The sequence below is a fragment of the Takifugu rubripes genome, chromosome 3 (genome assembly GCF_901000725.2).
Source record: "Takifugu rubripes chromosome 3, fTakRub1.2, whole genome shotgun sequence".
NCBI lineage: Eukaryota > Metazoa > Chordata > Actinopteri > Tetraodontiformes > Tetraodontidae > Takifugu > Takifugu rubripes.
In genome coordinates, this window is record NC_042287.1 from 16,462,551 (window position 1) to 16,487,318 (window position 24,768).

The 24,768-nt window shown below is 49.8% G+C and overlaps 1 protein-coding gene across 1 annotated transcript in view; it reads left to right on the forward strand.

Moving 5' to 3' along the window:
• Positions 1–24,010, forward strand: part of tshz2 (teashirt zinc finger homeobox 2) — a 35,324-nt gene extending 11,314 nt beyond the window's left edge. The window contains 6 exon segments of the mRNA XM_003963595.3: positions 20,316–21,379; positions 21,381–21,704; positions 21,707–21,839; positions 21,842–22,948; positions 22,951–23,172; positions 23,175–24,010. Coding sequence (XP_003963644.3) covers positions 20,316–21,379; positions 21,381–21,704; positions 21,707–21,839; positions 21,842–22,948; positions 22,951–23,172; positions 23,175–23,350 — 3,026 coding nt within the window. The 3' untranslated portion in view covers positions 23,351–24,010.
• Positions 24,011–24,768: the final 758 nt, after the last annotated feature.

Here is a 24,768-nt window from a genome sequence, read left to right on the forward strand (position 1 = left end):
CGGCCCGGCCCGGCCCGGTGCAGGAGCACGCCGTCGGTTACCCAGGCAACCCCAAACACACACGTACACAAAGGAAAAGGCCCCACTGTAAGAGCGGATCGTCTCCACCTCTGGCTGGATAAAGAGCGGCGTCGCTGCACCCGCTGGAACGCTCCTCCTGCCCTGCAGGCGTGTACGCCAGAGAGCGCGCACGTTTGCAGACGTCCCCAATGATCATTATTCATGACACACCTTGGACGGGGCTTTATCCACAACGCCGAACCAGCGCTTTCTGTGGATTTAAACGTTCCTCGGAGGACGTGAAAAAGGAGTCGTGCTAACGTGCTAAACTCATTCTGAGCGTTTCGGACTTTAGGTAAAGATTTACACGCCTCCCTTGATTCACGCCGGGCCGCTCCGCCGCAGGTAATCCTGGCTCGTCAGCCGTCCGCCGAGTGTGGGGACGTGAAAGACAATCAGCTCCCATTGATTTTTGGAGGAGCCCTCGATGTTCTGAGAGAACGTCACTGTTATTCTCAGAAAGTCTCATATTTCTTGTTTCAGTGTTAGAGGACACTCCTGATGGTTGGTGCTGGTTAAAGTGCTTTATATTATATGAAATTATATTATAGGGCTTTAATAGTACATTATCTTTTCTCTCCTGGAGGGAATCGTTCTGGTCTGAGCTACTCTAATATAAGAAAAGGCCTTTTACATGGTGAGGAATTCGGCTTTGTCCATGTCACAAAGGGCCGTCCACCACGCTCAATGCACGTGGATTTGAGTTCTCCTCACTTTGATGAGTGTCGCCATTTCCCTCCACGTCTCGTCAGGCCAACACGTTGTTTACAGGCTTTTACAGAGCTGCAGGGGGAGGTGAGGGATCGTGGATGTGGGATTTGACCAAACTGAGAGGAGTGTGCTAGCATAAGAAGGAAACCATCCCACCAAAGTATTTAGATGAGCTCACAGTTGATCAGAATATCATTGGTCAGAACTGAAGCAGCTGAGGGTAAAGCTCCAGCTGCAGGTGAAGGGCAGAGTGCTGAGAAGAAAGTCGTTTTACAAATGTGCTTTAACCATTTCCAGAAGGTGGAATTGAACATTTGAAATGATTTTAATCTGAAACTGAAGGCTGAATGTGAACGTGGGGCTCTGCACAGCCTCATGCTGGATCTTTGCTTGGCTGTCTTGTCTCTTGTGTGGGTGACAGCTCGCTCTCAGAACTGGCACTTTGGATTAATGGAGCTCAGAACTGAGTCTGTATTGTTGGGCTCTAAATCTGGGCCAAATATGATAACAGAATTATCCGGCTGTAGTCAGAATATGGATGTTGTCATCTGAGGCCTGCGAGCTGCAGACGGCCTCGTGGCTGTGGGTGTCTGATAGACCTCACGTTCTCTTGTGTGGACTCGGCTCAGCGCCACAGCACAGCCGTGGCCGGTGAGCCTTCTGGCCCTTCTGGGCCCCTCGTCCTGAGGGCAGCTTGTATTTTGATGCGTCCCCTCATGCATGAAGCCGTGCTCTCTGCTATCTTCAGATGAAGTCATCGATGTAGCCGAGGAAAAAAAAAACCCTCGGTTACTTAAACCCGTTCAGGTCCTGCAAACTTTTCCATCCACAGACCTTTGACTCTCGTCAGCCCTCACGCAGAAACATAAAGGTTCTCATCGATAAATAACATTTCGGCGCGCCCGGGTGCACGTCTGGTGCCACATCCTGCAGGCAGCCACTGAAAAGCCCATCACACCCAGATGACGTCAACGATCACTCAGCGTTTGCTCGTGACAAACATCTAACGTGGCTAATTGCAGATAAGTGTCAGGGTGAAATTAGTTTTGAGCCTGAGATGTTGCACAAAGGCTTTGTGGATTTTCACGTGACTGTAGCAGCTAAAGAGCCGACAGGGTTTGAGCAACAGTGCTGAAAAAACAAAGGTTTGGGCTTCACGGGGACGAAGACGCGCTCCGTCCTCGTCTCACTCGGAGGAGGCGTTAACAAGAAATATGTTATACAGCAGATCCTTGATTATTTTCTGTATCTGATTTCAGATTTTAGGGGAAAATAGTCCCAAGATTGATCAGAGCTTGGATTAGAAACTAAACCCTTCACTTTGGACAATAAAGACAAGCAGCGAGTCCGTCTCGCATCAGGAGGGGAAGTGAGATCAGTTGGAACGTGGCACCCGTGGTGCCTTCAGGTGCACCTTTTAAGACCAGGAAGTTCCCACAGAGGTTGTTTCTCCGTCTTCGCCTACAGTCGTCCTCCTCACATCTGATTAAAAGAACAATCAGCCTGATTTTGAGTGTTTACGGTGACTCTGCGGGATCGCGCAGCTTCCGGTGGTGCAGCGCGGCTGTGCACGAGCTGGCCTCCTGTGTGTGTGTGTGTGGGGGGGGGGGGCTCTCTGCTGCTCTCTCGCCTCAGATTTTGGTCAGTGAGTTATTGACCCTCTTCGATAAACCCCTCAGAATGACGGCGACATAATTCAGCCTAAAAGTTTGCACTGTCGCCAGGACGAGCTAACTGTCCTCTCCAAATATATGGGTGCAATTTTGGAAATAGGTTTATAGCAATTCTCCGGAGAGGAGGGCGAGATAGTGATATTACTGACTTTATCACTGCAGCTGAGCAGCACCTCCGCGTCTCTCTATTCCTCCGCTGCAGAGCAGTGAAGGATTGCACAACACACATATTGGAGGTTTTTACAGAAAGAGTGTGTGGCTCCTAATGGGACGAGGAAATAATCTGTCATTATTACAGTAATGCCACAGAATCTAGCCTCATCATAATCTCACATCCTTCTTCTCCCTGGGTTTGTGATTATTCTCTGGACTCTGGGTGACAGATTGGAGTGCTGCTCAGCTCTGCGTCCAGGTGGCAACATTCACGTACGTCCTCTATATCCAGTCCGCATGCGTTTTTTCCGCTCCTGCTTGAAATGAATCATTTATTTACTAATGATTGTGAATCGTGTCTGCGCACCGCACCTTTAATCCCACTGGATTCCTCGAAGAAGGGCCCATTGTTCATATCTGGCCTTGCCTCCTCTTTAATGTGTCGAGACAGGATCCCAACCAAACCCCCAAGAAACTAATATACGGAACCAGTGTAGAGCATCCTATAAATTGATTCGGACCCAGTCTGTGAACAAAAGGAACACTGTTGCTTTGCCATCCGTGGCTGATGCCGCTCCCTCTTTGGCTCCCGCTGAATACACTCCTTTAATAGTGTGATGGGTGGTTGCGGGCAAAAAGTACCTTATTTAGTTGGTTGTGGGGAGGTAAGGGGAGCTGGGGGGGGGGGGGTCTGTGACTGGCACTGATCAATCACTCTGAGAGGAAGCTAATGAAGCAGGCTATGGTTTATTAAAGGCTTAGCAGGGAAAAGATTAGTGCAGGAGTGGCACAGGGAAGGAGGGCCCAGTGCACCTCTAATGGTTAGAGGCGAGCCATAAAGCCATCAAGGTGTTCGTGCACGTTCCTCTGATGTGCACACACTTTACACTTCTTTTCTTTTTATCTTTCAGTCTCACACTGACGCAAAAGTCTGGATGTGATGTTGATCGGCTGAACCGTCCAGACTGTTATTGCTGTTTCTTCTTTTGCCCAAATCCGCTGACTCAGACAATTAAATCGAGACTATTAACGAGATCAATGAAAGCAGATTCCACCGTTTGTGCAGCAACAAGCAGGAGATTAATAAAGACCCCTGACTGCTAATTACCTCTGCTCATAAACTGATTAAAAGAGCAGTCCTAGCCATCCTTTAGCTTCCCTTTAAACCAAGATGGTTCTGTCGTGACGTGCGCGCCGCCTCGCAGGTGACGGACGTGCACGCTCGTCCCATAAATCCTGAGATGAAACCTTTGGCCCAGATTAACAGTTGCTGCATCCTGGCACAATCTTGTTTTCAGTTGACAAAGTGAGCTGGGTGTTTAGCAGTGGAAGTCAGATCCCCCCCCCCCCCCCCCCCCCCCCCCAAACATCCTTCATGATATTCGGCCACTTCCAGAACGGCCCCGTCCTGACATTCCCGGTCCTGACAGGCTCGGAAGAGGTCTGTAAAATAACCCCGATTCTGACAAGCCGTGAGCAAAGCGAGGCGCTGGTGGATATTTTGAGAGACAAACGAGAGGCAGGGGAGTGAAAAATGCAAAGCAGATGTTTTTCCCACCACTTTTTAATGGCGCTGAGACATTACTGATGCCATTACCGAGACCTTTTATGGCTTCTTTTAATCTCCCGGCCTGCCTGAGGAAAGAAACCCCTTGTGGTGCAAAGTAGCCTCTTTACTTCCCAACGTCAATTTGAACCCATTTCCAGCTCACTTCCCTCGTCTGCCACGGGGGCTCACACGGCTCCCTCTGTAATTATTCTGCTCCCGAATCAAAGGTAAGGCATTAAAATCCACCTCTCAGGTAAACATTTGCTGCTCATCACACTCACGCAGGATCGGAATGCCTCCCGGACCCGAATCCTGAAAACAGCCCGGCTTGTGTGTTTCCGTATCCTGCCTGCGCGGATTTATTTTTGTCATTTGGTAAACATTTTCAAACAAAGCCACCATTGATGATGAGATCCAGCGAGAACGCGGCGCTGGCTTGATTTACATGCGGTGCCATGTTCGCTGTCTGCTTCCTGCATCAGATGAAACCTGGAAAGCTCAGAGGAGCACTTAGAGGGGTCTGTTTGGGGGGCTAAAAATGAAGGAGATGAACTATGTGGCTCCGTCCCACCGTCCAGCCGACAGTATATCAGCGGAATCACAACCGCGCGGGCGTGTGTGTGAGCGCCGGGCTCATAAATATCCCCCCACCCACCGACGTGCACACACTCACACCCCCAAAGGGGCCTCTGTGATGGTGATGGCGAAAGGATGTCGCTGTCTGGGTGATTGAGTGCTGCTGGTCCTGGCCCTGGGCACATCCCCGCGCTCTGAGCCCGGGTGGGGGGGCCCGGGCCTGGAGGGAGCCGCCTGGAGGCGGCGGGAGGCGCCGCGCCGGCCCGGAGCAGCTGCTGCACACAGAACCTGCTCAACTGGTTCTGTTCCAGTAAAGGATGAAATAACTGAATAACTGCCCCACATTTAGCTTTTAGTTTGCCTACAGAAACTTGGATCGGAACAACGCGGAAGAGGCCCAATCTGAAGATCAGCCTGGAAATTGTTTCATCATCCTCCTAGTTAAGAATTTCAAAATTTGATCATTTTGGGTTTAAAAACAATTGTCAGAAGTGAGACCTCAATTTCATAATTCTGACTTTCAGCAACTTTCTGTCTTTATTTCTAGAGATCTTTTGATCTGAATTCCGGCGTAGTCTTCAGCTTATGGCTCGTCACCGTTAACGAAGAGCTGCATCACAGAGATCGGGCTCGTTTGTGTGTAACTCGTTATGAAGAACACCTGAGAGCTGTTGTGTGTTTCCACAGGAACGAGGGTTGGTCTTAATTCTGCCACTCATCAGAACGTGTGTTTAAACCTCTGAACCCGTCTGATCCGAACTCGCTGAACCCGTCTGTCTCCGTCTTTGTCACTCAGACACCTGAAACAATCAAGACGCTGTAATTAGCCTGACGAGCTGCATCATAATTGGGGGCAGGGGGAGGTGTTTCCTCCGATAATGGCCGACTCCAGCTCGCCCGCGTCTGGTTTTCTCCCGCTCGCCTCCTTCTCCTGGACGCCGCGCTTTCATCAGTCATCAGAAGCTTTTTTGAGAGCAAGGGGAGAGTTCCTTTTAGAAACCTGCTCTCTTTTCCCTATTTGGGTTTCAGCGCCATCAGCCTTCGCCGCTGCCTCGCCACGAGAGCCCTGACACTGTCCAGGTCCGTCCTACTTGGCAAGAGGGAGAACTACAGAGAAAGGCAGAGTTTATTTCCTGTTCTTGTGAATCATATATCAGTACAATTCCCCTCTGTGCTGTTTGGCAGCAGCGGAATGACGGGTGTCATTTATCATACGGGCTGAAAGGGGCTGTGGGAAAAGGGATTTGAATTCTTCTGGAAGTGTGTGGACTTTCCTTCCTGGTGAATCATTAAACGGAGGAGTTTTTCAGCAGGGATATGAGTAACTCCTCACGCTGGTACTTTGGTCCCCCATTCCACTGGCACTCTCAATCATTAAACGTCCCAGGAATTAGATTTAGTAGTTTTATATAAATCTGGAAGGCAGAGGGCATTTAACTTGTAATTGGGGATTTTGTCCTGTTGAAACCATTAAGTCGCTCCCCAGTCTTTGGCTTGATCCAAACGCCCCGCTCGAGCTTTATGAGAATTACATTTAAGCTCATTTGAATTTGCAAATTTGATTAGCGTTTGTCAGCTTCCTGTTGTCGTGCTCAGCGTTGACATTTTCATCTTCGCCATGCCGCCGCCGCCGCCGCCGCCCTGTTGACTGGTGTTTAAGATTGAGCTTTATCAACACTTTGCGTTGCTCCGGATTTTGCTTTTTACTTGTCACGGACGGTTACTGTTTCCAGCACTCGGAGTCGGGTGATCAAAGGAAACGCCTTCTGATTGGCTGTCACCGGCTCCTCAGCCGCTCCGGCAGAAATAAACGTGTCAGGCTTTAACTTATCCTCACCAAAAACATACTTGGAACCCCCCGCTACTCTAATTGAGTGCAACTCCCCGAAATCTGTGAACACACGTGCAAAACTGAGTGGATCATAAATCAGGCTAGCATAGACAGCCACCGCCCCTCCCACAGGCCTCCCCAAAGGAGCTACTGGTTTCCAGGAGATGCTGGAATAATGTTTGTGGTATTTCTGTGCCTTGCTGTCGTTTTATTCTTTTTCATCCTGAACCTAAACGCAGTCGTCCGCAGATGTTTGGCGTGCGTAGCCATTAGCGGCTCTGCGCCACCTCATCACCAAAACCTCGGCTAGAAGTGGACGTGTGGAGGTTAGCCTATGGAGCTCCGCCCCCTCTTCCCCGCTGCTCAGTCGTACGTGGATCCGTCAAACACGCATCAGATCCGAGCACGAAGGTGGAATGAAGCACTTTTTCGGGTTTAACTCAACAATCCAGGGCTGCTTTTAGCCTGTCTTCATCTTCATCGTCTAACATTGATGGAATATTCCAGCAGTTGGCGCCGGACGCTCCGCACGGCCGTAGTTTCGTGTTTTCTGAGCCTGAGCTCCAAGTGCGTGACCTCTCCCAGAGGCCTACAGTCCCGGGCCGGCATCTTGACATGTTAGCCTGCCGCCGCCTGCTAAAGAAGAGTGTAGATGCCCCTGAGGTAAATGAAAACATTTGGTTCTTGCCAGACCTGTTCACATCTCAGCTGGGTCACATGAGCTGGCAGGTGACGCGTGTACAGAGGGGACTGGGAGACCGCAGCATTGGCCTATTTTCCCTCCAACACCACGGCCACATCCCAGAAACACAGCTGAATATGTTCAGCCTCCAGAAGCCGACAAAAAGGCTGACGTCCGTCCGTGCACAGCTCACACTGAACTGCATGTGTGTAGATCTGCATACGGGCGGCGGAGACAGCAAATATTTGTGACGGTCAAATATTCGTCCCTTTTAAAAACAGCACAGACGATTGAGTCGTGCCCACCCCCCTCAAAAAAATGAATAATTGAAGTTCCACTCAGGCGACACTTGTGTTAATGATGATCAAGCGCAGACACACATGCGCACACACATGCGTGCCATGACAGGAATCACTCATCTGGGGATTTAGCTTCCACTGATTCAGCAACTAGCTGAACAAAATGGACGTAAAGCTGTTTCCTGACACCGAGCAACGTGGCAACGAGGCGTCACAGACCAGCACGAACCGCACAGAAGCAACTGAAGGTGAACAAACAGCAGAACGGGCGAGTGAGCCTCGCCTCATTAAAAATGCTCGGCTGATTGACACCAGCTGAGGTCTCAGGTGGGTCACGTTGCTCCCGATTAACTGACCTACATCCTGGTCACAAAGCCACAACAGTGGCGTTAAAGCCTGACTAACCAGCCTGTCAAGTTTCCCTGTGAGGGAAATAATTACGAAATTATAAATATCTGAACTCCATGGTAACGCTTTGTACGCTTAGCTCTTCCTGGGCCTCTCTCTGGGTGTTAGAATAGCTCGTTTTTAGCACTGAAGGCTAATTCAGTATTAGCTGAAGCTGTGATTCTGGAGAAGGAGCTTCAGCAGCTCCAGTGAAGGAGTTCAGCCCCCGGGCCAGTCATGAAGCTCTTCTTTTGTTCACACTAGAAACCACAGCGGTTCTTCTCATGGTGCTTGTTGTTGCTTTCTTCATTCCCAACAGCTCGACCGGTTCGCTCCTCGGCTCTTCCTGATTGTTTTTTTTTTCTTCGATAATTATCAGAAATAGACTTGACATGGTGTCACCGTCTCATATCAACATCTGCAATTACCAGAAAATCTCCATCCAAGTCCCGCGAGGAAACGCGATCGCAATTAAAAGCGAGGGGCAAATGTTAATTAAGTAAAATACTTGAAAACTGGAAACGGCGAATCTTTAATTTTTTTCTTCTTTTTACTTTTAACCTTGCGCTTATTTTTATATTGGCAGCCTTCCGTGGATTACAGTCCAAATTAAGAGACGCGGTCATTGTTGGGCGGGTATTTGAGAACATCCACAAGTGACTGTAGATTAAAAAAGCAGTTTTACCGCGGTGGGATATTCTCACTTTGAGCTCCTCTCCCTCATAAAGCTGATGGCAAACGTTGGGATTTTGAGAGCATGTGGTAGATAACGCTGCTGTTCTCTGGGTTATTAAATCAGAGGGTAGAACGGGCCAACTTCTGGCCATTCTTGTGATTGATGAGCCAAGCTTTATTTGCTGAGGCGGTGTGTTTGTTCCTGTGTAATTGTCTACCAGATGGCTAAGCTAACTGCTCTTAAATGCCTTCAGACCTGCAGGGGTCCAAGGTCTTAACATTTTCCCCGCTAATGACATTATGCCTGCAAACATCTTTCCCTTTAACTTGTCTAACCTCTAATGTTCGAGATCACGATGGCTTCACGAGGCATTTAGCTCCAATTATCTCCTCTGTACAATTTTGTTTTTAATTTGTTCAAAGTGGATGTTTCGCGGTCTCTCTGTTGGTACACTAGAAAATGAGCCCCCTTTAAATTGAAGGGAGATGAGAAGGAGAGCGGGGGAGGGGGAGGGGAGGGAGGGCTTCGCCGCGCTACCTGTGAGGAGTCAGATTGGAGGAGAAAATGGATCTAGGTGGCAGTGCGAGTCATCAATCACGGCCCCTCAAGGGGAGCTGCAGCTAAAGCTGCTCTGAAGTGCTATCTGTCAGCTGCTCTGATCCAGTCAGGGGACCAGAGAGGGGCCGTATCACCGCCCATCAGCTCATACGCACCACACAACTGCCATGTAAACACATGCAGGTGCTACAGTCATAATAACCCACGACCCACTTCAGCGGGTCCTGCTCGGATTCGCCCCCGGTCGGCTTTGTGCCGTGTTTGCTGAAGGAAACATTTTCCGGATGCTGCAGTTCCAGTAAAAGCTTTTTGATTGTTGACATTGCTGGGTGGTTTATTGTAATCTGAAATTGAGTACACTGATTCTCCCCCACCCCCTCCCTCCCTCCCCAGCACTGAATAAAGCCACCAAGTGCTTCTCCGCCGATGTCGAGCCGCATCTGTCGATACCGCTCAAGATGGATAGTTGTTCTGCATGCTTATTGATTCGGCACAGGCCAGAGATATAAGTATCATTTGTCATTTGTGGAATTATTTGGAGCCCTCGTTAAAACCCGGAGAAAAGGTTGGGGGGGACGGCCGTGCCTTGGGGGGTTTGGTAGTTGGTGGGGGAGTAGCGAGTTGTCTGAGCTTTGATGAATGACTGCATGGGTTTTTGGTTTTTACTCCGAGCGCCGGGGCCCTTTAGCTGCTATTTGCTTTCACCGTGGTCCAAGAAAAACAATGCGATGGATCCAAGAGGGGAGCAGCATCATCCTGTCATGTGGTGCAACACGGCGAGCAGGGTGGTCCGGGCAGAAGAGTCTGGAGGACTCGGCCCGGTCCTCCCACTGGATCTGACACGTTATCATTCACAATCTGCAGCAGGACAATAACCAGAGTTCTTCCTTCAGACAAAGATGCTTCTGGGTGGGGGGGGTCGCGTCCCCTGTGACTTGGCTCAGGCCTGTTTGGCATCGGGCCCACAGCAGAGCTGGCTTCATTACTGTATGGATCATCTTTTAGGTCCATTTAAGATCAACGGCAGCTGTTGTGCACTAACGACCGCGACGCCGTGAAGTTCATTACGCTCAGAGCCTTTGATCCATTCAGCCCCGCGCTCCCTCGCCGCCCCGGCCCCTTCGTTTCCCCGGCGGAGTCAAAAGGAATCGCCGCTGTTTCATACTTGAAAGTCGAACGGTGTGTTTTGGAGTTGGGCGAGGAGAAAAGTGTTTAACCGAGGAGCATGTTTAACAGCAACAAAAGAGGAGAGCAGAGGATCCTCAGACACTTGAATGACAAGTAATTATTTCCCCCGTCCATCAAACCCTCTTTTGATGCCAGGATGCGATCAGACATGATACGAGCAGCTCCACAGCCTTCAGACGGAGCCCCGCCTCAGCCACGCCGCTCCCGCCCTGCATAAACACGCACACGTGAGCGTGCGCTGCCTGACCAGTCCGATCCCGCCGCCACCGCCTGATGACCGCCGTGCGTTCACTTCCACTTCAATAAGTCTCTAAGGAGCTTCGAATAAATCCCGACCCAATGGCGCCACGGGCGACGTGATGGAGTGTGGAGCGTCTCTCCCACCTGATGGCCGCTCACCTGCCGTCGCCGCCGGTGTTTTCAGGCCTCCCACGCGCTCCGTGGCGCTCTGTCCATTCCGTTCCGCCATCTTTGCCATCGCACATGGGCTGTTAATGTGATGCTAGCTTGTTTTCTCCCGAAGGTCCATAAATCGAGTGGAAAACAGTTAAAGTTGAAACCGTGTCCGGCCATGTCGGCCGTGCACCTCTGCGTTCTTCGCACTCCCGCTGCTCCAGCATGTCACGTGCGCATTAGGGGGGCGGTCTTCTCCATTTTGTGCTGCCAGCACAGACACCAGAGGGTCTGCTTGATCCCTTTGGAGAACTAGTGCATGAATTGATACATCCTCTGCTCGCTCCTTCCGTCTCGCTAATGTCTTTCCTCGTACTTGAACAAACAGCCTGTGCGTGTAGGACACAGAAGACAGATGTTTAGGATTACTTTCACCTCATTGCTCTATTGTATGCACTTTGAGGGCGCTCAGCTGATGTGGAATGCCACTCATGCAGGCTGTGGGAGCTCCTGCAGGACGCCTCCTGTTTATCAAAGTGCCATCTGCACTCCAGGCTACACAACGCGATCGGAGGTGGGAAAAACAGCCGGGAAATAACAGAAATATTCCTCTCCTCAGGTCCGCGTTCGTCACTGTGCAGGAGCCAAAGGTTTCATCCAGGAGTCGTTGAAAACGCTCTGATGTTCGCTGTTAGGTTCAGCCTTGCAAAAGCACATTAGTGTAATATTTCATTTTGATATTGGACCGAACCGCAGCTTCAACCGCATTTTTCTAACTGTGTTTAAAAATGGTCAAGTGGTTATTAGCATTTTTGCTCCCCTGCAGGAATAAAAGCTCTCTGCGTCTGTGTTTACAACTGTAAACTGGCGCAGGCCCTCACTGATATGGTTGAGGGGTGACTTTATCTCTGAGCAGAGCACTTATCTAATCTGGCTGTTGTGGGGAGCTGGAGGACGCGGCTGTGGGACACAGGCTGGCGAGGCTGCATCTTTAATTACCATTGATATCGCAACACAGAAGAGAAGAAGAGAGGGATGGGGGAGCGCATCCGGCGGCGGGGGAGGCGACGACGGGGGTGGGAGCAGAGAGAGGGAGAAGACCCGTGTTCACTTTTTAATTAAGGCTCCGTAGTGTAACTCGTCAATGTACATTATTGGAAGAATGAGCGTCAATGCCATTGCTTTTTCTCCCCCTCCTTTATCTCTGTCAATGATTCAAAGACATGATTTATGGTTCGTCTCCGTCTTTCACGATCATCCATCAAGCTCCGGCTCTGCCGCAGCGCCACCCGTTGTAAATCATTCTGAAAGCCTGTCACTCATTTCCATTAACCGTTCCTCTGTCGCTCTGTTCTCCGCCTCCCCTCAACCTCCTTTTCTCCCTCCCTCCTCCCCCCACGCCCGGTGCACAACCTACAGGGTATCAGTTCCGTTCCGCTGCTTCGTCCGCCTACCTTCTTTTCAATAAATTAACCACTTTCTCCCATGCAATGAGTAAAAGGGCCCCGCAGTCGGCTCCCACTCCTCCTCCATTACAGCCGAGCACCTTACAAATGTCACGCCGCTGACTCGGAGGCTAAATCAGGACGTAGAACAAAGAAAAAGATTTTTCTGCCTCTGTTGTTTTGGGGGGGTTTTTGACGCTGTTTTGGAGATTTTCACGGCTTTGATAGGAGCGTGGGATTAATGAGCGTATATCCCACACGTGTGCATCTGCTTTTGTTGGAGGAGATTTGAAAATAATTTGCCAGAAATTGTGCTTATGGCTGCACGTGTTGTCTTTTTATGATTTCGGTCGTAAAAATCTCCAGTCTTAAACACTTAATGGAAATATTATGTCTGTAATTATTCCTCCTGCAATCCACACTAAGAGCACTGTCACCGGGTTCTGGATTTTAGCAGTAATTCGTGCTCTCGGGATGACGGCAGTCTTTAACCAGGTTTTATGAACAGAAATAATTGGCTCAATGGAGTGACTGTCAGTCCCCCACAATGCTGATATGCCTGCTCTGGGGAGTCCAATTCACAGACTTCTTTTTTCATTCTAATCAGCATCTCGATATCAATGCGGAGGAATACCCACAAACAGCAGAAAGCCCGCTTTGAGTGGAAACTTTAACTATTGGGTGCCAACACATTTCACTGCTCGGGCAGCCGTTGTTCTCAGAATGTGCTGTCAAAGTGACAGCGCACGCCAGGCACATCCAGAAGTTTGCACTTTTCAGAAAAACAGCAGGCCCTAATCATTTGGCGGAGGACACTTGACAACAAATTTGCCATTAAAATGAATGCGTGTGGGGAGGGGGGGGCTGTTTTGAAGCATTTGTGCCTCTCCTACCGTCGCTTGTCTTCTCCCACAGAGCTCCAGGTTCTGGCGGGGTGGCTTCTTTGTCTTTGTGCCTGCCACGACGCAGCCTTTGGTCCCGCCAGCCGCTGACAGAACCGCACATTAGCTGCAAGTTCGCTCTGGCAAATCTGCTATTAATGAACTTTGAAGGTAAAAAAAAAAAAACCAAAATAAGAAGGCTCGGTTTTCTGAAAACTGCATAAAACTGGGTGTACAGAGGGTCTAAAGAGGGATCCACACGTGGCCCGAGCGGGCGGAAGGCTCGGTGAAGTGCAGATTGTTTTAATAGAAGGCGCGCGGCCTCTTGCAGCTGCGCTATCAGCTTCATCAAGGCCTGACCTTGATGGAGGGCTGTTGCTGTCTGGGAGGGCCAGTGTTTAAGGTTCATGCAAAGTTTATGATGCACAGGCTCTATGTGCTGTATACATCTGCCCATCTCAGGGGAGGACCAAATGGGGCTCGGCAAGGAGACCTGCCGCCGGCTGCTTTTTGAGATAATCTAATATTCAGTCCCTCCAGGAATTTGTGATGTCGCAATCACAACAATTATTGAAAATTCCCTGTGAATTCTGCGCGGCTTCGCAGTTGGATTCCGTCGCTGGGACCGGTCGTTTGTCTCTTCTCCGGGTCTCTGGAGTCACGGTGGCAGCAAAGTGTCAGGACGTGCATCACAGAGTGAGACGCGGTTCCTGGTCTCATGCACGTGGGTGGAGACAAGGAGATCGGAAGTCTGTTGTCTTTGTAGTTTACCTTTGAATAAAGCTGTTCTAGTGTTCATTTTTTAAGAAAGGTTGTGTTTTTTGTCAATTATACAAAAATGTTTTCATCAGCCAAAACTACATCGCAACAAGCACCTGAAGTTCATTTAAAAATCTTCCGCTTTGACTTTAAAAAACATCCCACAGTGCAGGAATTGGAATTGAAAAGCCCTTTATTCAATGGAGCCATTGGGCATGAAGACAAACAGCACGTTAGCTGAGTGGAGGCCATCATACCTTTCACTCAGTATCTCATAAAGCCAGAACAAAGGCCTTATGTGTGCAAGGCAGTGGTCCTTAAAACGATGGCCCACTTTCCTCCCTGCTGCCATGCAAACATTCCTGACTGACATTCAATCAGGGAAATTTGAACCAACGCAAGATGGTCTTTTATTAGTGCCGCCCCTGTTTGCTCGACTGGTCAGCTCCAATATGCGGAGGGGCTTTTGAGTGGCACGCTGGAAGATGATGGCTCCGCTCTTTGATAAGGGTGAATGAGGGGTAAACTGCTATTCTGCAGAAAGGAACCATCAGACCTCATCATGTCGCTCCTGGAGAACTGTGTCACGGGCTCTTCAGAGACCGGGTGACGGAGCGGCGCGGGGCTGCTTCCTCTCCTGCGAGCGGGAAACGCGCTGGCGTTGAAGCCACCCTGCTTCTGCTCCGCCAACTGGAACTGCGCGTCAGCCGGGGTAGAAGAGATCATCTGTAATCTGGCAAACACACGCCGAGGCTTTTAAGCCTCTTCACTTAACGTGACGTTATCCCGCGCGCTCGCCACATTGTTTGTATTTACATTCGCTTGTTAGCAGAAGAGGACAAATCGGATTCAGGATGGGAGCTGTATGTTCAACGGCTCCATCTAAACACAACAGTACCCACATTTAAGGGCTTTCTTTGGTGAACGTACACGCTGGTTCAGGCGCTGAGCTTTGCTTCTGTCCCTTTTTCAGAGGACAATATCGGAATTTAGGCTCAGAGTTCTGGATCTAATCGTGCCGGGAGCCGCCGCTCTGCAGGTTGGGATTAGAGCTCTGTAAATCTGGGAGAATGGAGCACCTCCACTGTGACTGCCACCCCCACTGCAGCTCCCTGAGACGTGAAGGGGCTGTTGTTGTTGATATCGGACCCTCTGGTGCCATCCAGCATCGGGAAAAATCACGTGAGGCGGCGGCGGCGGCGGCGGCGGCGGTGCGTTCAAAGTGATGACTTCGGTGCCGGAGCGCAGATTGCAATGCTCTCCCACCGCTCGCTTCCAATTAGGCAGAGGGCCGACTGATGCGTCTCGCAGCAGAAGCTTCTCGTAGGCATCAAAAAGAGCAGCATTTGCTTGGTGACATCACGGGAGACGAGGCGCTCCTGGAGCTGGAGGCAGGGCGGCCCGACGCGGCTCAGTAAACGTAACGATTAGCATGGGCGCGACATGCGAGCGCAGACGTTTAGAAATTCCCACATTTGTGTCCTTTTATCACGAAATTGCCCCGTAACGCCGAGTAAACCCCCCCCCCAGCGCCGATGAGTCCAAACTCTGCGTTTTTAGTTAACGGAATGATGGTGGCGAAAACATTTTTGATTAATTGCCATAATTATTGTGATCATTTTTGCCCAAATGATCAGCCAGATGGCAGGATATGGTGTCATATTTGCGTTCCTCTCGTATTAATCTGGCTCCGGGTCCATCTGAGCACATTGTGCTGTTTGCTGTGCTCGCAGTCTGTCCCCGAGTCGTCCTGTCTTTTTCAGGGCTGCGAGTTTTCATTTGATTATATTAGTCTATTAAATATTAAAGTGGAGGGTGTGTGAAAGCAAGGCATTTATCTGCATGACTAGCCCGTGTTTGGTGGAGGAAGTAATGCGCTTTAAGTAACATCTCCTTCATGCATACAAAAATTAACACGAGCGCTTCCGTCTGAGCCTCAGAAAGATGCAACAAAAGCACTCAGCGAGGGTTTTATGCCGCTTTTAAACACACATTTCACTGTATAATCGACAGATTTTAGGCCACGAGACTGCAATTACCCATTTAGGGCTAAATACGTCATAACTCCCTCCATGACTCCTGCGCGAGTCTCAAATCAAAGCAGACGGGAAAATAATGGGTCAACTGGTGTCCAAACACGCGTTTCTATTTAAAAGAAGGTCCCAAACTATTTTATTCTGCAATATCAATTAACCTACAGATAACTTTTGTCAAAGGGAGCACTCAAACGTGATTGTTCTCTCTTTACTCCGCAGTGTCCTTGGGCTCCGGGAGACTGTTTCCTGACAGGGAACAATGAGAAGAGAGGTGTTTACAGATCTTTACAGATGGCTGCGGGGCTCAGAATTAGCTCTTCTCCATTTCTCCTGCGATTCGGTTCACAGTTAACTTTAGATGTGTCATCAAGACTATCATCAGGATGTCTGGGAATGTATCTGTTTGATCCGTGACGTGCGCCGCTCACCGAGTTAGTCAGATATCACTGTCAAATATTAAACCCTGTGACATGTGTGTCTCGTTCTAATGATAGCTCGCTGGAGAAAAACACAAACCAGCCCGGCAACTTTGGAATGCTGTTTTTCACACGCGGCCCTTTTTGAGTGACATTTCACTCCTATTTATAACAGCAGATGAACAAATTAAGTGTTATATTTTCGGTACAGACTCAGCAGACGTATTAGCGATGACAGGCGAGATGCTGACCTGCATCCTCAGGATGTTCTCTGACTCTCCTGCAGGCCTCCTTTGCTTCCCTCTCAGGTTTTTGTCCTCTGCGTGGCATAAATCCAGGAGATGAAAATGTCATGGAGCAGGTTCATTTTGCAAAGAGGTTTTGATTGCCATGTGCGCGTAATTGATTGTTCCAAGGACAGGGGGAAATCTAGAAATGTCATAACAGTCCTGCTCAGGTTGGTCCCACCACCAGGCAATCAATGAGAAGTAAAAAGGGATATTGATTCGCGAGCAGCAAAAACTGTAGCTTGAGACAGCCGGGAAAGTGGCAGAGACGTGCAGACCTGTCACGGGCACCTATGAATTACCAAATCTTCTGTGAAGATAGTGTTACCGTGGATACACACACACACACACACACAAAGATCTGCACTGACACTGTCCATTAGCTCAGCCCCGCGCGCCGCTAACTCCCTCTTCTTGAATGAACTCTTGATTTTCCACGTAGAGAAACGCTGGAATCAACATTTCATAGGTTAGCAACATGCTACACGTGTAGCTCATGTAAACAGTGACCAACATTAGCATATGAGATTAATAAATACAATCCACCCAAAGTTGGACACAATGCAGCAAACCCAGCAAAGAGGGCTGGTATCAGGGTTTAAGGTGTCACAATGCAGTCAGACAGCGTTCCGCAGGTGTAGCAGTTGGTCTAATCTGCCAGTTCCTAACTGGTTTGTGGAGATGTAGGAGTGGAAAAAGTCCTGTTGGCTCAGAAAGAGGCAGCTGCTTCTGTAAATCCAGGCCTGGCTATGCCAGGAGTCTGTTCTAACGGATAAAGGTTATAAACACTTCAGCTGTCTGATTTATGATGGACACCTCAGGTTTTCTGACCTTTGCATATCTCAGTCTGAAGATATAAATTTGTAGTGACACAGATTGGAGGCTTTACAGCGGTTTATGACATGCTAAATCTCAGCCGAGGCGTGCCAGCCTCTTGTTTTGTAAGGCTTGTTAGGTCGGGAGTTGCCTTGTTTGGCCCCAGAAACGTTTTTCATTGCAAGCTTTTCCTTTAGTTTCTTATCTTCCAGTTGTTCAGGAATCTAGATGGAGGCCATTGTAATCCAGTATTTTCCAGAGTGATACAGCATAATATGATTATTTTTATTGTTTAGCCTTCGGATGAGTGCATCATGTAAGTGATACAGATGCATTCTGGGACGGCGGGTTTGAAGGCTGTAGTCCGGGGGGATAAAACCGGACTGAAACTTGTTTACATTCACGCTGAAAGCTTTGGCCTTCCCACACACACACACACACACAAACACACACACACACACACACACACAAATCATTTGAAAACATTTTCAGTTTAATGGTGTTTCATTCAAAACCAAAAACTGTCTGTTGCATAGTTGCTGGTCCGACATGACGGCTAACTGACCAATAAGCGGTCAGATTTCTCAGAATGTCTCTGCTGATTGGCTGCAGGAATAAGCTCCGCCTCCAGTCCATCCTATAAAATGAGCAATCGAAGCTTTGTTATGATTCCAGAACATTGTGGGATGTGATGTGGATCAAAGCACACCTGTGAGATGATCGGCCGTCCTCGCGTCCTCCTTTTTCTCCGGACTGTTGAGCAGCACATGCGGAGAAGACGGTTCCGAGCAGTTTTGCGCCGTTGAACTTACGACTAAACACAGTTTTATTACTCTTGATGAAGTGCTGTTTTGTCAGTTTTGTCCTTGGGTTGCGTCTCACGTTATAGATCACCGTCTGGTGGCGCGGCAGCAGCACTTCTGCTGGCGGAGCCGCGCCAGGAACGCAGCGAGCAGCAGTCAGACGTGCGCCGTCCCTGCCAGAAGGTTAATTGGCGCCTTTGGACGACTGAAACTTTGGGCATCTGATAGGAAGCCGAGAGGGCAGCTGTAAATCTCCGTCAGCTCCACCTCCGAATATCACGATAAGACACAAACATTCCCACGGAGGCCGATTTTACTCCGCGTGAATGGTTCTTTCTGGGGGAGGAGTCCATTTTGGAATTAGTGGGAATGAAGAAAACCCCAGTTTTCTTTGATTACCCTGATAAATGCATCCCATCAGAGGGCCCTCAAATATCTGTATTGATTATTTATTTTCAGTGTTAAATTATGAAGTAAAGACTATTTCTACTCATCCTGCCAGCAGCAGTGCAGTTTAAAGCCCCCACTGGGCTGGAAAAACACCCGTCTCCCCTCTTTGGTCCCAGTCTTTCAGGTTTAGTGACGACTTTGAAGAGCTTTGTCACAGCCTTCACCGTGAGGCTTAGATACTGTATAAGACTTTAAATAAAACATACCTCTGTGCTCTTCACAGCCCCCCCCCCCTGCCATCAGGGGTGTTGTGGAGGCCATCACAGAGCTGGCCTGACCAATCAGAACGGCCCTCTCGCGGTGGATCCAGGCTCCTGGGCTGTGCCTTCACATTCTCCGTGTTTGTTTTTGAAAAGTCCGAGTGCCATCTCCATCTTCATCCATTAGCTGGCAGGCAGCTCACCTCTAGGGTTTCTCTGGAGGCACTTGTGAAATATTGATAGTAAAAAAAAGGCTTATTTCAGAGGGCAAAAACGGGAAGACTTTCCACGGGCCGCTTGTTGTGGGACTCCTAAGTGCTCGGCTCCAGCCGTCCCCACACGGAGTGCCTTCTATTCAGAGAAGAAATATTAACCACATGAAACGCATAAGTGCCTGGACAGGGCTGTTATGTCCTATTCATATTTAACTTGGAGCATCTGCCCATCCCTCCCAAAATGCACATTTTCCAGCGCGACTACCAGGCGGAAAACATCTCAGATATGTGACGACGCTGACAAACTGCATTTACTGCAGTTACCTTCTGAGGGAAATATGCAAACGCCGGCTGCATCGGCGGTTTGATCCTCAAGTCGTCTGAAAATAGATGTCGTCGGAAAAGGACTTTTATTTCTGGGCGTCCGGGAAGCCTGCAGGCACGCCGGGCGTCGATGCTGAGTCAAAGATCGCGCTAATTGGATGAGGGGGAACGTGTCAATTAGAAAGACTTCTTTAACGACGTCTTAGGCGAGGCAATGGCGTCCGTGCTGAATGAGCAGGTGAAAAATGAAAGGATTAACTGCTGTTTATGAGGCTGCCAGGGAGAAGAGAACAATGTGACAGATCACCGTTTATTTATTTATTTATTTCGATTTCCGACACCGAATTAATCAGCTTCGCTCCTCAGTATTTGCACTCCCAGGTGGATTATTTTTGCTCAGAGGGTTTAAATGTGTGGATTTTATTGACGGAGCATTAAAATCTCTAAAGGGCAAATGTTCCCAGGAACAGGCGACTTTCATTTTGCCTGCAGTTTTGAAGCATCCGTAATCACTATGGAACAGGTCACTTACAATAACACACACCGGAATAATCAATCTCTTTTTGTCACCCGGTGACCGGTGACTGTTGTAAACATCTCAACTGGAGGCTGGAAAAACCTCCGACGCAGCGGCGAGTCAACGAGCTGCCGTGAATCACGGCGGTGTTGAGCAGCACCAGCAGCCTGTTAGTGGAGCCATTACGCCCAGTTTCACTCCCGGAGCACCAAACGCCACTGCCTTCATGCACAAAATGCATATTTAGCCCGTGCTTTTCATGTTGATATCTATTTACATTTTTTAAATAAGGACACGTCCCGGGGAGAGAGAAGAAGAACGGGGCCTTGTGAACCTCTGAATCTGATCTAGTCGCATCACACGTAAAGCTGTTATTGTCTGCGTGGCGTAAACAGTATATTAATGTCCCACGTGTCTTCCTCTCTTACAGTCTACATGCCTGAAGACGACGACGCCGCTCTTCAGGATGCTGCCAACGACGTCGAGGGCGACAACGACGCTCTGACCGAAGAGGAGTGCTCGGAGAAGACCAGTCCCAAAGTGTCTGAGGACCGAGAGCTGGACAACAAGAGCACCAACACCTACAGCAACCAGGACTCTCCCATCAGCGTCCTTTCCAACCAGGACGCAGAGCTGGAATCACACCTCAGCGACGGCAGCGACAGACTCTCGGATTTCAAAATCTCCCCGCCTCCCGAGAGCCATCGAGATGAGGAGAGACACGGCCCGAAGAGCAAAGAGGAGACGGGCAGCAGCTTGGAGAAAATGAGGGCAGCCTATGCAAACTTTCTGTCCGATTCCTACTGGACTGGGATCGGAGTGGACATAAAAGTGGGCAAAAACACCAGCAAAGCCAACTGTGACAGCACCAACGGAGGCGCCAAGAGCGAGTTTGACTGGCACCAGGACGCTCTGTCCAAGAGCTTACAGCAGACGCTGGCTCCCAAGCCGGCCTGCAAACCGAACCTCTTCAGCTCGGTTCACCTGTACAGACAGACGTCCAAACCTGGCGGCTCGGTGTTCACGGGCGCGAGCCGCTTCCGCTGTAAGGATTGTAGCGCAGCTTATGACACGCTGGTGGAGCTCACGGTCCACATGAACAAGAGTGGACACTATCAGGACAACAACCACAGCAAACAGAGTCACTCCTCCGCCTCCTCCTCCAAGTCCAGGAAGAGAAACCTGCATGACATGGAAGGCAAAGAGGACGCGCAGAAGGTTCTCAAGTGCATGTTCTGCGGCCACTCCTTCGACTCGCTCCAGGATTTGAGCGTCCACATGATTAAAACGAAGCATTACCAAAAAGTGCCTTTAAAAGAGCCCATCCCGGTCATCACCCCCAAGTTGTTGCCACCAGCAAAGAAACGGGCCTTCGAGTCGGTGAGGCCGTGCTCCCCCGACTCCACCACCGGCGTGTCTGGCTACGCTGAAGCCCAGAGGGCCTCTGCCATCTCCAGCGCCAGCAATAACCGCTACGGCTATCAGAACGGAGCGAAGCTACACTTGGCAGTTCGAGACGTGCAAGTCTCAGATTCTTAAGTGCATGGAGTGCGGGAGCTCTCACGACACCCTTCAGCAGCTGACCACGCACATGATGGTCACCGGACACTTCATCAAAGTCACAAACTCCGCCTCTAAAAAGGGGAAACAGCTAGCGCTCGACCCTCTGGCCATAGAGAAGATGCAGGGTTTGGCTGACCCTGCTGGCACCAGTGACACGGAGGGAGAGAAGCTGTCTCCAAAAAATCCCTCCCCCAGGAGCGCAGAGAAGGACAAGCAGGGAGAAGGCTCCTCGGACAAAATGGAGGAAACGGAAACTAAGACGACAAGCAGGAGAGCGAGGATCACAAGCAGAGCAACGGGCGTTTAAGTACCCTTAATCTCCGCGAGGAGGACCTAGAGCAGGACTCGGGGGGAGGAGGGGACATTCTGAAATCTTTAGCCAACACAGTCGCCTCGCCATCAACAAGGCTCAAACGGGAACACCGAGCTGGAGCGCCTACCCCAGCATCCACGCCGCCTATCAGCTCTCCGGCATCATCAAAGGTGCGCCTCTCTCCGCGTCGCCGCCCTCTCAGATAAAGCAGCAGTTTAACCACAAGCTGAGGCCGATTGCCCCGAAGGGAAGCTGTACCACGGCGGCGCGGGAGCCGAGGCTCCCCAGAGACAGCATCAAGCCGCGGACATCAAGAAGGAGAAGCTTGGCGTAGCGATGGTAAAGAAGTCAGAGTCTCAAGTTTGATCTGCTGGAGAACGACGACAGCGACTGTCAGGACGACTCCTCTTCCTCTTCAAAGCTCGACGCAGACTGTATGAACGAAGGCGGCGAAGCCGTCAAAGGGAAGATGAGCCCGGATCTCTCTGACAGAGGCAAGACACCGAGCCCCTCCGCCAGCAGCGGCCGCGGCGCCGCGCCGGAGCCCCTCGCCGACGCCGCCGCCGTGCTCGCCATAAACCCTCTCAGCGCCCTGCAGTCGGTCCTCAACAATCACCTGGGTAAAGCCAACAAGCCCAACAGCGCAGATAAACTGTCCGCTCACGCCAAGTCTGTCTTCGCCGACATCAGCCGAGGCGGCGACAAAGCGGCTTTGATGCTCGGAAAGGCGGCGGCGAACCGGCCCGACAACGCGTTCCTCTTTGTGAGCGACGACCAGCCCATCGATCTGACCAAATCCAAGCACAGCAAGCGGACGGCGCCGCTCCTGCAGCCGTCCGCCCCGATGCCGCAGAAATACGCCCTGTCAGACATCGCCGACATGGTCAAAGTTCTTCCGAAAGCTACGACTCCCAAACCTTCCCTCCCGTCGCGGATCCCATCCATGAAACTGGAATCAGACGTGCGGCGCTTCGAGGACGTGTCCTCGGAGGTGTACTCTGTCCACAAGCGCAAGGGCCGACAGTCCAACTGGAACCCTCGCCACCTCCTCATCCTGCAAGCCCAGTTTGCTTCCAGTCTTTTCCAGACCTCCGAGGGCAAGTACTTGCTCTCGGACCTGGGCCCTCAGGAACGGATGCACATCTCCAAGTTCACCGGACTCTCCATGACCACCATCAGCCATTGGTTAGCAACGTGAAATACCAGCTGCGGAAAACAGGAGGGACCAAATTTCTGAAGAACATGGACACGGGCCACCCGGTCTTCTACTGCAATGACTGCGCGTCCCAGTTCAGGTCGCCGGCGGCTTTCATAGCCCACCTGGAGTCGCATCTCGGCTTCCAGATCAAAGACATGTGCAAAATGCCAGTGGAGCACCAGACCAAGGTGGAGGAGCCTGAACTGGCCAGGCTCTGAGCGCCAGAGCCACCGAGGCCCTCATGGCCGACGAGGACATTGACGCCAAGTTCAAATGCAAGCTCTGCTGTCGGACATTTGCCAGCAACCACGCCGTCAAACTCCACCTGAGCAAAACTCACAGCAAATCCCCCGACAACCATTCACAATATGTCGAGATGGACAAGGAGTAGCTGCGCTCCTTTCCTCTGGACGCTCTAATTTCAATACACGGGTCAGTTATTTCAGCCGTTTGGGTTTTTTTTTGTTTTTTAAAATTAGCGTCGTGTAGAGTGATCCCCTTATGACATTTCCAATGTTTGATAGATTCCAGCAGACACACTGGTTAGAGGCAGGAACACAGAGACTTTTGCACCCTGGTCAAAGGCGTCACCGGTCATGAAATCTTTTACTGCTTGAAGAAACCTAAATGCTGATGTTTGCATGCAATAGCCCAGGCTATGACTACTATTTATTTGTATGATATGTCCAGTTTCAATTGTATTTCAAAGACAAAACAATGATCTGATTGTACTTTAAGACTCCTGTGGTCCGGCGGGCCCGAGGCAGGCTGCCGCGCAGACGTGCACAGTGCATTGCTATGTAAAGAGGTTTTGTGTCGCAACCATAGAAGAGAGAGAAAAGAAGCACTTTAATAAATGTTTAATCACCAGTTTAGACTCTGTACATGACTCAAAGCTAATTAGGAAGTTCCACCTGTAAATACGTTTCAGAAGAAGCCGAGAGTGCAACAACAACAACAACAACAACAACAACAACGGCGAGGCAGACGAACCCTGTGATACCTGCCACCTTTTTTACTTATTCAAATAAAGAGTTAACATTTGATAACAGCTGGTATTTTTTCATCTTCATTCACTTCTCAGTTTGTCTCCACTCGTGTGCAGCTTGAGTTTGGTTTATTAGAACTAGTTAAAATAGTTAACTAGGTGCTGCTAAATCTCACACACTGGACCAACCTTCACCAGGATGGACTTTTAAACAAACCTGGAAGCTTTCAGACTTCATTTATGTCCTATTTAGGAAGTATTCCAGAATATTCCAGCATCTTGCCAGTCTAAAAACTGATTACTTTGTACTTCATTTTCAACAGCTGATCAAACAAAGGACGGCCAATTAAATCAGCTTGAGCTTCAAATGCAGCAATTATCTGCAGATGCATCAGTGCTTAATGGGTGTTCCCTAATAAATAGGAGAAATAACCAATTCCCTCCTCTGGAAGGCCTTTAAATAAAAGTGATTTAAGTCGATTTTTGGTGGAATTTAAAGGAAGATGGAACCTTGAAATGGGTTCTCTTCACTCCTCTACAACAAGTGCAAAACTGCATCGTTCCTTCATCGGAGAATATTATCAGGAGATATTACGAAGCCCTTGAATAGTTCCCAAATATCCGAGGATAATAAAGAGGGAGCTGCGCTTCTATTATAGGTTTCTAAATCTACGGAGCAGCTCTCGAGCCTCTTCTGGAGCTCATGACTTCCACATGCTCCTCTCAGATACATCTTCTTGTCAGACTTTATTGCTTTGCCGCGAACGCCGTCGCTGTTGCCGCAAGATGGTATCATAACAATTAAACATATTTCCTCCAGC